Source organism: Sturnira hondurensis, unplaced genomic scaffold, assembly GCF_014824575.4.
Source record: "Sturnira hondurensis isolate 20B ecotype Veracruz unplaced genomic scaffold, ASM1482457v3 Scaffold0015509, whole genome shotgun sequence".
Classification (NCBI taxonomy): domain Eukaryota; kingdom Metazoa; phylum Chordata; class Mammalia; order Chiroptera; family Phyllostomidae; genus Sturnira; species Sturnira hondurensis.
In genome coordinates, this window is record NW_028088140.1 from 2,423,257 (window position 1) to 2,438,176 (window position 14,920).

A 14,920-nucleotide genomic window follows, 5' to 3' on the forward strand; every position below is an offset into this window, starting at 1 on the left:
TCACTGCATTTTAAAAGCACGCATAACTTGACATTTAGAAGCAAGTTTTGATAAAACTCAGTTTTCTTCCAGAAACTAGAAAAGATTTAAACATTCTGCTTTGTGTATGCATGTGTGTATGTCTACCCAGAGAAACTAAGACAACAGTGAGACTTGGTTGTGCAACTCTTTGCCAGGTTTGACAATGTTGTACCAGGTAATACAGATGAGGCGTGAGAAGAATAACCTATGAACTAAATCATTTCTCTTCCCCTGTGTTGTGTTATGTAATGAGACTTATTCTAAACATCACAAATCCTTTCCACATAATTTATGTCTATAATGTACATTATGTATCACCTTACACATACAGAAATACCTATGTGTACTGATTCTTAAATAGATGCAAAAATATTTGTTACATATTTTGTTTCTTATGCATTTTTGCTAGTAATAACATAGTAACCACTACTGTAATACCCCAAGTGTTTAAGTTGAAAGTTACCTACATTTGTATTTTTCTATACTTGCGACCACAAATCACAATTAAAATCTTATTCACATTGTGAAGGCAGAATGATTGAGGCACTAATAGGAAGAGTTTGACCAAGTTAATATATACTATTGATTTCCGTTGCTACATGTATCTTATACTTTTGGATAAATACAGTAGATAGCAGATATATTTTTGGATATAATGAAAAGAAGTTAACTGAACTTTTATCCTCCTGAATTTACCTTTGTTGCGATTCTCAATAGCTCCATCTTGTTTCTTATCTGTAGGAACAAAATGGGAATAAAAGCTTTCCAAAAGAAATGAATACAGGCATGCTAAATTATGCAAAGGTAGCTCACATTTCTGTAACAGCATGGTTACACAGTGGTATGTGTGTTTGTATGTGTGTACGGATTAGAAGCATCTGGCTTTGTAATGACCTACTGGGTCAATCACTCACTGGGTCTTAACTTCTGCATCTATACTTGTTTTATTTCTCTGTAAGGTTTACTTTTTTTATGCTGTAATAAACACAAATATAATACAAGAGGTTTTCAAATTAAATACAGATATAATCCTAAGAAAGCATAAAAGGACAGGGGTAGGGTGGGAGGGAGAAATGTCACAGAAACACCGTTATCAGGAGCTTGGTGGGAGTAAGAACAAAAACAGCATGCATAAAGACAGGGGAGGCAAGCACTCTCAGTTAATATAATTCTAATAACTGGCTAAGATTTGGAGAAAAGAGAAAGATGAGAATGTCCGAAGCAATAAAGTCATCAAGGAGGGAATGGGTCTATTGTTTGGAAGTAGACAGGATAATATCAGAAATGACAAAGAGGAAGAAGAACATTCATTCAGGCTATATTTCTTCCAACTACTCTATCAAGGAGAACTATCTTCGAACTGGAAAACATGGAACAAATGTGGTCAAGAAGAAACAGAGGCTCAAGATAAACGAGGAGATAGTAAGAAAACACCTAGCTACTTTCAATGACCTCAAGTCTGGAGAGAGACCAGAGAGCCACATTCCAGACTACTGAGGGAACTGAGACCGATTACCCTACCCTGGACTGCTTTGGACTAGGAGGAAGGCTGGAAGTCCAGATGATAAAAATATGTCTGGTTCTATTAAAAACAAAAAAATGCAAGAATCAAAAATGGTAGACAATGAGTTAGATATTAATTCCTGGGAATACCTTTGACTGGGTTAAGAAAAACAGGGATATAATATATAAAAAAGTCTGCTTACTGAAAAAGACACTGTGAAATCAGTAAGAACTAAGTCATGATACAAACTTCCCTTTCTTTTTTAATAGGGCTCCTTGATGAGATTCCTGTAAATTAGGATGGGGTACCCCAGATGCTCAAGAGAGTACTCCGGAGCCAGGCAAGTGGGTCTGATCTGCCACTTACTAGATTTTTGACCTGGAGCAAGTTACATGACCTCCATAAGTCTCAGGTTACTCAACAAGAACAAGAGTCTTTGCATCTTATGATAGTGATTGTTAGTGAGACAATGCATATAAAGCCATAAATAAATGGTATCACTACTACTGGTTTTCAAACTGCCTTCCACTCTATCTATGGAGGCATGTGGGAGGCCTGTGGTGAGAGACAGGAAAAATCTAGAATGTGGAGCTTGCTACCCTCACTTGCAGCAAGAATTTTTCAAACACGTTTTTGTTTGAAATTAAGGCTTCATAGCTAAAGACAAAACCCAAAGAATAACACACCTAAATATTAAAAACACTGCTGTAGTTAGAACAAACCAAGGTTTTTAGTGAGGCATTTATTTTAGATCTCAAAATACTTACATGTGTGAGAGAAATATGGGCTTATTGCTCTAAGTTAAACATTAAGCAAATTTAAGTGGTTAAACCACAGTAAAGTGCTGTCAACCTAAAGAGAAAAGAACTTTGCAGGAATGATCCCGAGTGGAAGAAAAGTGTGGTACAGCAGATACTTAGAAGCGGGGAGGGGAGAACTTTTAAAAAAAAGTACCGTGCTGCCTAACTAAATGAGTCTAAGTTGTCTCCTTATACATGATGGATTGTTATCAAGTTTGCTGATGACGGATTACTTGGAAGGACAGCACATATAATGGATCACATTAAAGATCTCTGTATCTAACAGTGAGCTGACTATAACATGACAAGCATAATAGGTGCCAGAGTGAAGTCTTGGTCTTCTGTCCAAAAACCAACTCCATGAGTACAGACTGGAAAATCTGCATAGAAAACTTGAAAAAGACAAACATCTCACTGAGACCAAAATGGAGTAAGGCTGACAAAGAAAGCTACTACAAAAGTAGTGGAAAAAAATAAGCAAACAGGAAGCAAGAGTTTAATTCATTCTTCTAGTCTGATGACATGGAGATTCTAAAACTACAAAATAAACAGAATAAAGGCAATGGAAGTGTTCAAGGAGATGACGAATTTACCTCATGGTAAAGGGGACTGATTGATGCCTTCACTAAAAGGCTTTCTGGGCTATTTAATCGAAAAGAAAAACTCCCCCTCCAGTAATTCTACCACTTGAAAGTGCAATATTGGGTAACAGTGTAATTTTTTGTAGAACTTTTCATATCATATCTCATGAAAGAAGTGTATGTTTTTGTACCAGTTCTTACAACTTAGTTGTGGTATTTCCAAATACCAATTCTTATAGCAGATGGCCATTCTTACTTTTCTTTTCCTTTTTCTTCTCATCTTTCTTCTCTTCCTCTTCACCTCCAGCTCCAAGTAAGGTAAAGATAATTCCAGTTTGAGAATTTACACCCACAGCAGTAACTACCATTCTTCCAGAGCCTTCCATTACGTGAGTTCCTACAACAACAGAAAACTTGTTTGTCTTTAATACCCTTAACATTTAATAAAATAAACTCAGTAACTAAAACATTAAATAAAACACAAATTCTTATGTTTAAGGTTTTAACTCTGTAACCACTCAGATCTGTGTTCAATGCTCAACTCTGCCACTCATCTATCATGTGACACTGGGCAAATTATACTACCTCAATTCCTCATCTATAAAAGGGATATAACACATCTATAATGAGACTCAAGCCTGTAAACGTTCAGGGCTTTAGCACAGTGCCTAGAATCTGTAGGGGTTCAGTAAATGTTCATTTTTTAAAATTATAACATCATCATCCTCAGGACATTTTTCCGAGAAATAGACTGCTTATTAAAGAAATGTGCTTTCATAAGCACATTTCACAGCAACACAAGTCACGCCCCCCACCCCCACCCCCACAGCCTCCATGTAAGCCAGACTTTCACCCCCGCCTGCCTCGGTAACTGCGGGAGCCTCAGATCTCGTCTATCAGTTCATCCTACAGTCCAGTTTAATCTTCCTGAGTGTGATTTTTATCCTAAGCCTCTCATGGCTCAAAAATGTCTCACCCTACATTGTCCACTAGACTAGGTGCAACATCTTCACTTTAAGACTAACCAATCTTTCATACTTTTTCACCAACTATTTTAACATAAAATTACATTACAGAAAGCTAGGGAGCACATATGGGAATACTGATTGAATTCAGACTGTCCCTCACAAGAATTCTGAAAGTTGGCAATCATTTTTATTTTTCTTTTCTAGAAATTTGTCCAAGACTACACAACTATTAAGTGACGAGGCAAAGATTCAATCCTGCTCTGTCAGCGGTCAGAGGGGTATAATCTTCTTACAACACAATGCTGATGAATTTGCTTATAGTTCTCCAACTTGGGCAGCCACACCTCCGTACCTTTTGTCATTCGTTAAAAAGGCTTCCCACCTCTCTAATATTTTGGTGAATTTTAAGAAGCTTTCAAGCTTAATTCTTTTAACACTGAATTAAATATTCTTGACAGCTATCACTCATTCTACCTCCTTCTTTACACCCACCTGGAGGACAGGGTCTATGGCACCTACCATCATCTTATTTAACAAGTCAATACTCACAGCTTAGTTGCTAAGATCATAAAGCATATGAACTTACTCCATTACCTAAGAATTTATACTTGACTATTAATTACCTATGGGGTAACTTTTCCAAAATGAACTTTTTAAGCCTTTGATTTTCTTGCTTTCAATATCTATATTCTGAATATTTCACTAATAATTAGTTTCTTTTCTAGTGAAAATGCAAGGGAAACAAGAAATAAAATTTAGGATGGTGAAATAATACTTACCGGGCAAATACTACATCTAAAAGAAAACTGTTTCTTTTAATAATTCTGGCTTTCGGCACATTTCGATTCTTTATGTTCTGTTCTCCTTTCCCATGGGCTTTTGTATGTGGGCAGTTACTGTGTTCAAAGTAAACAGTTTTGTTCTGGTCATACACCTACTGCTAACTGAAAAACCGCTTCTAAAAATCTCAATTTAAGAAGCCAAGAACAGCAGAGAGAGATGGCATCAAGAGAATAAATTTAAAAATGAATGCATCTCATGTTTTTTAGTGCATTTTTGGAATAGGGAAATAAATGCAGAACACCTTCCCACCCATACTGTGATAAGAGACTCCATAAAGTTATTTCAATCTTTTCTTAAGCATGGAAATTTACTGAGTTCTCTTGGTATATTTGGTGTATCAGGAACCTGTGTATGTATAAACTTATCAGAAATTTCTGTAAAAACAAGCAAGCATTAAGTTCAGTTAAAGGATGTTAACCTGAAGCTCTTAGGTAAATAAGCTAGATGTACATAAAAGTTCATAAAGTATATATGGCAAAAAGGCAAAGAAGACAATTCACCAAGTATCATGGCCCAGCTAGTCTATGGAGGAGGTAAGATAGGATCAAATAGCTCCCCTCTCCTCTGGCAAGATTATAGCTTTTATTTGGTTAACATTAAATACTGCTTCTTAGAAGCACAGCAAGAAACAAGTAAAATAAACATACAATATATATAAATACATTATTCTTCTATGGGGTCTGTCCTGAAAAAGTACAGCCATTTTTATATAACGAGAACACTTTGTGCAACATCAACGTAACCCGGCAGCTGAGAAGAGTAGACTGGAATGCTCATGGACAAACAATGACGTACTAGTCAGTGGAGGCAGAAGATGCCCTTGAGTGAGCATGTGTACTGTGTGGCCACTGCATTCAAAATAACTGAGCGAGTAGAGCAATGAATCTGCATCACATTTTGCATTCAGCTGAAACATTTCTCTGCGGAAACTATTCAGATGATTCACAAGGCTGCAGCAATGGGCAACTGGTGACTGGCAGCTTCACCACGACAACGTGCTTACGCATCATGTCTTGTGCAGTATTTTGGGGGAAACATCACATCACCCAAGTGGCTCAGATCCCCTCCTACAGCCCAGATTTGGTGCCTTGCAACTTCTGGCTTTTCCCAAAACTAAAATCATCTTTGAAAGAGAAGAGATTTCAGACTGTCAATGAGATTCAGGAAACTATGATGGGGCAGCTGATGGCGATTGGGAGAACTGTGTGAGGCCCCAAGGTGCCTACTTTGAAGGGGACTGAGGCATCACTGTCCTATGTACAATGTTTCTTGCATTTTCTTCAACAAATGTCTCTATGTTTCATATAACATGGCCAGACACTTTCTGGACAAACCTCATCTATCTACAGTATTTCTGCATGTTTGGAATAAATTACACAAAACCACATCAATCTAAAGAAAAACCCAGAGTACACATTTTCTTATTGGTGTAGGATATTGAAAGAACACAAATCTCAAGATTTTTTTCAAAGAAATGTTACGTCTATATTACAATTGAAACTTTTACCCTATTTATAATGGTGTTTATAAAGGTACATACATGTAATTACTCTGATTTTCAGTGGTGAGATGTTCTGCAATATGCTTTTTTGGCACATACTTACAAATCTTAAAAGGGTAACAGTTAAACTAAGGTATGTGTCCCTAAGTTTTGATTCTAACTGAACTCACCCTTGTCACAGGTTTGCCTTTGGTTTCAGTAAAACCATGTTCAACCAATTGAAATATAAAATTCAGAGAAGAACTGAAAAATTATGACTGTCTAATTATTGAATAGTTAAATCAGCTGGAATCTCCTTATAATGTATAGAATGTTAGCATTTCATTAACATCTGAAAATGATAATAGAAGGCAAATTGACAACAATTTGCTTCCTCCACACTCTAGTATAATTCAGTCTAATATATTTTAGAAGGCAGCTTATAATTGTTCCTATCATCCCTTCCATTTCATTTCCAATTAACCTTAGGTCAAGCTATCATAGTCAGGCTACTGTAAGAACTGTTCAAGTAGACAACCACTTCCTCCCCCTTCAGACAGAGTACCCTCACCCACACAAATCCTTCCCTTGTCCATTCTTAGAACACGTCTTAGCCATGTGCAAATTTAATCCTGTCTAGTGGATGTGGTGCTACTCCTGGACCTGCTGTTGATTAGTCATATAATCGTTCAGAAACAGTTTATGTTTTTAGACTCTGTCTTCAGTAATTTAACGCAGCAATGGGGTTATGAAAATGTCAAAGGTTTTATCAATTCCTTTTCTCTCTTTTTAAAGATTTTATTTATTTTTAGATAGAAGGGAGGGGAAAAAGAGAGAAAAACACTGATCTGAGCGAGAAACGTCCACTGACTGCATCCTGCACATGCCCCAACCCCAGATCAAACAGCAACCCAGGCATGTGCCTTTTGTAGGGAATTGATCCAGCGACCTTTCACTTTGAGGAATGATGTCCAACCAACTGAGCCACAGTTGTCAAGGCTTGTGAGTTCTTAAAACAAAACAAAACAAAACTCCAAACCCTGTCCTTGGTAGACCATCATAGAGAATCCACTAATTTGCTTTAAACACATCATTCTTTAATTTTATACTTCAATAGGCCATAAATGTGACACAGAAAAATAATTTAACAAATCATTTAATCTATATTTTGTTTTATTGTTAAACTAACATTGCCTAACACTGATTCTCAAATCTCTTGAGTCTTTTTGAACTTAGTTTCCTCATTGTAAACAACAGCTCTGGATTCAAAGATCTCACAGCTCACCAAAAAAATCACTAAGGGTTATAAAGATTAAACCAGCATAAAATCCAGAATCCTCCTCACATTATTAGCTTTCCAGGAAACCATGTTTGCTGACAATGGTACACAGTTGTGAGAGCAAAAAAAAGTTATGAAAGAAATTCATACCTGATAGGAGCAAGGGATCCTTATCTAAGGACTTCTTAACATGATCAGATTCACCAGTCAATGAGCTTTCATCAATTTTAAGGTCATTGCCTTGAATAAGTATGCCATCAGCAGGAAGAAGATCACCTAAAACAAAAAACAATAATGTGCTAAACTGTGAACAAGGTTACAATAAATTTTACATCTAGTGTCAGATCTGTTCTCTTTTTGACTTACCATACTTCACTTGAGCAATATCCCCAACAGTGATGTCAGCTACAGGTATCTGAATGACCTGACCACCCCTGATGACAGTGAACTTCTGTTCTTGTTCAATTCGACTCTGCAAACCTCTAAACTGTTTTTCCTTACTCCAGTCATTGAAAGCTGTCACTAATACCACACACACTACTGACAAGAGGATTGCAGCTCCTTCAATCCAACCAGTTTCACCTTCACCTTCTTCTTCTCCAACAGAAACTTCTCCACAAACTATTTGGAAAGAAAGAAAACGTGCATCAAAAAGGATTCTGAATTGCTGACAACAGATATGTAATAAGTTAATTACAATCTTTATATACACCTAGTTCATTTCACTTACAGCTCTAAACACCTCACTGAACTCAAAGCACGCCACAATAACAAAAATGCTTACTATGCAATCTCAAGTTCCCTGACACTGAAGATTCTCAACCTCAGGAGAGGAGGCACTCTAGGACTGGAGAAAAGGAAATCCTGATCCGAAGGCAAGTTACTGATCTATGACACTTGGTTTCTTCAAACGTCACACAGTAGGATACCACCACCTACCCTAGAGCGTTGTCATGAGCATTCAACGAGAAGGCATTTGTAAAGTTAGAAGAACAGGAGCTGAGACATCCTTTCACACTCAATCAATGGTTAATGCTATTAATAATTACATATGGTAAGCAAGACACCCATGAAAAGTATGTGCTTTCCACGAATCATGCTTACATACTATGTTAATTTTACTGGAATATGATTAAAGGTTAGTTTTCATAAGATGAAAAGTTAACTAAAGTGTTACTCATTAATTCAACTAATTGAGCACCTTCTCTACAAATCAGACACCAGCTCAGGAGCTAGGGAAACAGCAGTGAATAAGATGTGCAAGCTCCCTCTCCTCAAAGAACCTATCTTCAGATTGGTGGGTGCAGATGAAGTATAAAGAATTCAGATAATAAAACATGAACAATGAAAAATCAGGTATCATAAATGCCATGAAGAATATAAAGCATGATGGCATGCTTACAAAAGAAAGAGGTATAAGAATAGTTGGGTGAACAGAGAAGGCCCTCTGAAGTGTCAATGACATTTGGGCTAGAAGCTGAATAATAAACAGTAACTAACCATACAGCTCTAATGGAACAGTATACCAGGGACAGACTCTATGTCTCTAAGTCAGTATGGAGGCTCTACGGCAGAAAAGATTTGAAAAAACATAGAGGAGGATGAAAAAAAGGCAAAAACTCAAAACTCTAGATTCAATCAATGGTGAGGAAATAATGGAACAGTGCTTTTGGACTTTGCGATGTAATTTATCTGTGTGAGTCTAAAATCAATTCAGTGGGTCATGACCAGCATTTTGAAAAATGAAACAAATAATAGAAAGGATATAGAGGTAGCAAAGGTACATATTGTTTCTTAAAAGCTTACTTTGATTATTTATAAATTCATATGTAGGCATATGTTCTTCTGCATTCCTACATAAAGATCTTTCTGGTTGAGGGTTGAGCTGAAATCTCTGAAAAGTCAATGGTTCACTTAGGTCAGGCAAAGCAAGAAAAGGATGATTCAGAAGAAAAGAATGAGTAAATGAATGACACTAGAAATAACTGAAGTGTATTACAGAATAGTGGGCATGAACTGAAGAGAGAATTGAGGTGCAAGGCTGCTGAATAAAGATTAATCTGGGAGAGTTATAAAGCACAGATGAAGGAGAGAAGACAGAGGCCAGAGTAAGATCAATTGGGGATGAAATAGAAATAATGATGTAAACATTCATAAAAATTTGCCTATTTCATGAATCTGTAATAAAATTTTCCAAAGACTGCATTACATGTGCTAATATGATACAATGAATGCAGGAGCAGGTGGATTCTGAGTCTCTTAAAAGAGCCTGATGACACTGACAACTCTAGATTATCTTCCCAGTTGGACAGAGTATTAGTATCTCCTTAAGTAAATTTGGGAATGGGCCTGTCACTACAATCTACGAATTCCAATTCCATAAAATTTGTCCTGACCTTATTAGTAACAAAATCTACTCCTATTGAAAATATTTTCCTTTAGTTTTCTTATAGTAATGAGGGGGTAAAGGTTAAAAGTAAAAGGTTTTTAATCTGCTAACTCACTGAATTCTAGAATACCAGTTCCCAGTGTTCTATAATTACAGCTCGGTAAACTAAACACTAATGATTTTAGCAATATGTTGCTAAACATGGTGTGACCCTTTTCAGATAAAAAAAGACATTTTACACATCTCCACACCTACCCCCACTCATGCATATATACACGAGAACACACAGATACATTTTTACAAAAACACTTCCAAAATATGGGAGGATATATATCAAACTGGTATGGTAGTCATCTCTAAGAAGCAGGATTTTCAATGAGCAATTCCTATGAAATGTCATTCCCCCCTTATACTCTTATAACAATATATATATTATTTTCTTGTATTATTTAATAAAAATAAACAAAAATTTTTAAACTGAAAATGCTTTAAATGTAATTTGGGTTAATACTGACAAGAACATTGCCTAAATCCTTTCTTAGCTATATCAGTTATTCTTAACCATAGGCAGTTGTGACCCTCTGGGACCCTGGGCAATGCCTGGACACCTTTTTGACTGCACCACCTTGGGAGGTGGTGTAGTGAACAAGACAGCAAAGACTGTTTCAGTGCAAAATGTCAACAGTGTTGCTGCTGAGAAACCCTGATCTACACTGATCACAAATAAACTGGCTGGTTCTGTGACCACCTTACTTTAGAGGGAAAAGAAGTTTTCACATGAGCTCTAAGTATACCTTTGAAGGGATTACTTTAGACGATTACCTAAGCCAACTTTCAGAGTTAGTAAGTATCTATTCAGGTCTTCATAACTTGAAAGAAATAAGGATGAAGCTTTCAAAGACAAAAATGTTTTGGTGAACCACTCTTCTGATACATAAAATACTACTGGTTTAACTTTATAGCTACTTAAATATACTGACCAAAACCCAAGCTAGATTTCCTAGCAGTTACAGGACGTACTGTCTGAAACACACATTTTAAATACCTTTTTTTAAAAGGGGAAGAAGAAATTTAAAAGAGAAATGAAGGCCATGGAAAAGTGGGAGAAAAACTAAACCTTTTACAACTATAAGTTAAAGCAGATTTATGATTCTGTAACATGAGTTTTCCACTGGTCAGAATACTTATGTTGTATAAGCATTTCTACAATAGCAAGGAAATTACCAAATTGTGTACATATCAACACATTTTAAGAACTGCAAAATAATAGGGAAAGAGAATATTACTTTCATAATGATTTTCCAAAAGATGAAAAATTATTTCACAATAGTGTTTTAAAAAACCTAAAAACAGTGACAGCAGAGACCACATCATACATATGGCTTAGCTCCTTGCCAGACACACAGTATACATGTATGGGCAGGTTATAACCTCTATGTCTCACTGTAAAATGGAGGTGACACAACACATATCACAGGGTTACTGTGAAAATGGTGTGAGGTAATACATCTAAAGGGCTACTGGAGGCATTACTGGAATGGTGTCTTGCACATAGCAGAGTCAATAAATGCTGGTCTGCTATTATTAGCATGTATTAGGCAAGCTGATGAGCTGAATTAAGCAGAACACATAAATGTCTGTCTTTTTTCCTCCCCAATTTACTTACGTGCATTATCCCCTTCTGGAGGCTGATAAAAAGAAAGGCCCAATGATACTATGGCTGCAATTTCTAATATAATTAAAGTGACATCTTGTAATGCTTCCCATACTAACTGAATAAAGGTTTTTGGCTTTTTAGGAGGTATAAAATTCTTTCCAAACACTGCTTCTCTTCTTTCTATATCTGCAGGGTTTCCACTTAAACCTAATAAAAAGAAAGAAAATTTCAGTGAATGGCTTTACTACTTACAAATGAAAATATATATTTTATTAAAAACACATTCATTCTTTACACTTTAGATTCCAATTCATAAGACCCTATCAAAACAATTTATTTTTGTGCATTAGTCATGTTCAGAATTTAAATCACCACAAACGTGCAGCAGTCTTTAAAATAACATTTTAAGTAGATAACTCAAAATTAGATTAAGAATTTTCATTTTTCTAAACTGTTTATTTTTTATCATACTTTCTTATTCTACCCTGTAGACTGCTAGAGACCAGAGCTGATATGACACTTTGATCATTTTTATATTAGAATTAAACATTTCCATGACCTTTACTATGATGTTTCCCCTCCAAAAAATGGGGAGCTTTATAAAAATATTTATTTCGTTTTACTTATTGCATCTAGGTTAACTTAATCAATGAATACCCTTGATTTCACTTGTATGTAACGAAGAACAATGTAAAGTTTACCTATTGCAAGCTCTAACACTTCTCCTAACAACATGTCCTGTTATGCTTGGATTGATAAAAGATTTGCAAAAATCTTTTTTTTTGCAAAAAAAGCCCCCCCCCCCAAAGAAAGAAGTAAAGAAAGAAAGAAAGAAGGAAAGAAGACCTAGGAAACTGAATGATCTTTATTTCAAGTTTTACTTTTAGGATTTATTTTCAATTTAAGAAATATTGACTGACTGCAACTACTGTCCCTATTAGGGAAATAATGTTATGCCTAGGGTGTGGAACTAGAAAGCTATGAGGGAAGAGGCTACAAGAAAGTTGGATGAACATCAATTTTGCCTCCTTAACCCTATTCAACAAACCCTCTTTTGATTTAACCTGTTGATCCTGTCCGATCTAGATATATCCAAGTTTGCTATGCAAAGCAGGTGGGCACGTACATTACTGTGGGGTCTGAGGAGGCAGAGATACCTGGGTGATAGAACTTTTCATTTATCATCACAAATTTGTATTTATAATTAATCCAATTAACTTCAATGCCTTTTCTTTTTTGCAAGAGCTCATTCTAAGAGCACATCAAAGGAGGAAAACAGGAAAACAGATTATTGGAAGGCTCTGGGCTGTAAGTGTTTTCGCTATTAATTTCAATGCAGAGGGAGATGGAGGGTAAGGGAGAACAAAGAAAGTACACTGTTAGAATATAAAATGAGAAATAAATATATTTAAAGTATTTCTTTACTTTGTTAAAGGTCCCCAAAATATTCTGAGCATGTTTTCACTAGCAGCTCTAGCAAAGTTGGTCCATACTGGGCAGGTTCAAAAAGATAACACATTTCTGATGACAAACGTTATCAAGCTGAAAGCTTCCACAGAGCTCTAGGCTTTAAGAGCCAATGGAAAGAAAGGCTGTGAAAGATAGTAGCAATTGTTATTGGGGGAAAGGCATTTCCAGAGCAGAAACTTGCAGGTTATAATTCAGAATCCACATTGTTTCTTCAGACCAGAGCAATGCAGCTCAATCACACCTGGCTGCAAACAGTTAATACTGGTCCCTAGTTTAACAGGAGAACAGGAAAATCAATGCAGTGAGGTTTCCCACAAGTTACTCGCTTTAAAGAACTATACTTTGAGATGCTATTCTGAAATTATGTCCTTGCTGCTTTTCAAATTAAATGTCCTTTCTTTTATGAAAGGATGATTACTAGATAGTGGGTAAGTTTGCCTTATATTTTAATGCCCTTCCAAGGAAAAATAAAAGACTATTTCTCCTCCCATCAGTCTTCAATATTTTCTAAAAATCTGTTTGAAGCTATTGGAGTGTTCTATCAGTTTAGTTCACACTTAATAGAACTCACCATTAATTACACATAGAACACCAGGTAATCACCACTGTAAATGTAAAAATAATTAATCAAAACTCATATGGATTATAACAGGGGCCAATATTTTATGTTAATGCTGAAAAGAACAGCAACAGAGCTAAAGATAGCTTATACACGTATCATGGAAAAATTGGGGAATGAAAAAATCATTTGGTCCTATGGGTTATTATAATTCTTCCATAATACCACCACACATACAAGCACATGCCTACATCACGATACCAATAAAGTTTTCTGGTTGAGAAATTAGAAGACCAAGTTCCAGTTCACCTACTGAAATCCTGCATAAGTCACTTAAACTCTTTGAGGGTTGAGGGAGAGCATTAATTATTCATTGATACAACTAATAAGACTGTTTGGAAGGACCAAAGGAAAAGGTGAGCGTATGTAAATTATCAATGATGGTTATAGTTACTGAGTTAAGAAGAAGGGAAGACAAGTTACAAAATGAACCCTACAGGTTTTAACTCCATTTGGGGCAATTAATTTCTATTAATATAAAATAATAAGCTTACATAACATAAATATAATGAAGTTAAGTCTCCCGTAACAATCACCTGCTCCCCAAAAGATATTTATTGAAAATCTGCTATTTCCAAGGACTGTTCCACATGCTGAAGAGTCAGTACAAACAACACAAGTCCTACATTCACCAAGATTATAATATTATATTATACCATACCATATATTATATTATATTAGAGGGAGACAAAGACAATTAAAATAATATGGAGAGGACTGGCATTTGTTCTAAGTACAATGAAAATCACAAGAATTTTTTTTTCCTGGAAGTCCCTCTCTGGATTGATTCTTTATAGTAACTTATTTTTATCTTTTCTTAAAATATTTATTGATTATGCTGTTACAGTTTTCCCAATTTTGCCCCTCTATTCCCCCTCTGCCCTGGCCCTCCAATCCTCCAGCACTGTGCCCCCTTAGTCCATGTCTAAGAGTTGTACATATAAGTTCTTTGAGTTCTCTGTTTCCCATACCATTTTTTCTCTCTCCCTGTCTACCTTATGCCTACTAACCATGCGTCTTCTTCCCTTCTTCAGAGAGGAGGATTTCTCCCTCCTCTCTGAAATCCCTCCATGTGATGTCCATTTCTCTGATTCTGTTCCTGTTCTGGGTGTTTGCTTAGTTTTTGTTTCCACTGTTTTTCATTTCTTTTAGGTTCAATTGTTCATAGTTGTGAGTTTGTTGTCATTTTACTGTTCATATTTTTATCTTTTCTAAGTCCCTTTAACATTTCATATAATAAGGGCTTGGTGATGATGAACTCCTTTAACTTGACCCTATCTGGGAAGCACTTTACCTCTCTTCCATTCTA

The 14,920-nt window shown here is 36.0% G+C and overlaps 1 protein-coding gene across 3 annotated transcripts in view; it reads right to left on the minus strand.

Annotated features, from left to right (window-relative positions):
* Nucleotides 1-14,920, minus strand: part of ATP2B1 (ATPase plasma membrane Ca2+ transporting 1) — a 125,175-nt gene that overhangs the window by 41,222 nt on the left and 69,033 nt on the right. For all 3 annotated transcript variants that reach the window (XM_037064649.1, XM_037064650.1, XM_037064651.1), the window contains exons 3-7: nt 11,532-11,729; nt 7,843-8,097; nt 7,627-7,752; nt 3,163-3,303; nt 718-756 (exon numbers count right to left, since the gene is read on the minus strand). In XM_037064649.1, the coding sequence (XP_036920544.1) occupies nt 718-756; nt 3,163-3,303; nt 7,627-7,752; nt 7,843-8,097; nt 11,532-11,729 (759 nt within the window). The remainder of the gene's footprint in view (nt 1-717; nt 757-3,162; nt 3,304-7,626; nt 7,753-7,842; nt 8,098-11,531; nt 11,730-14,920) is intronic.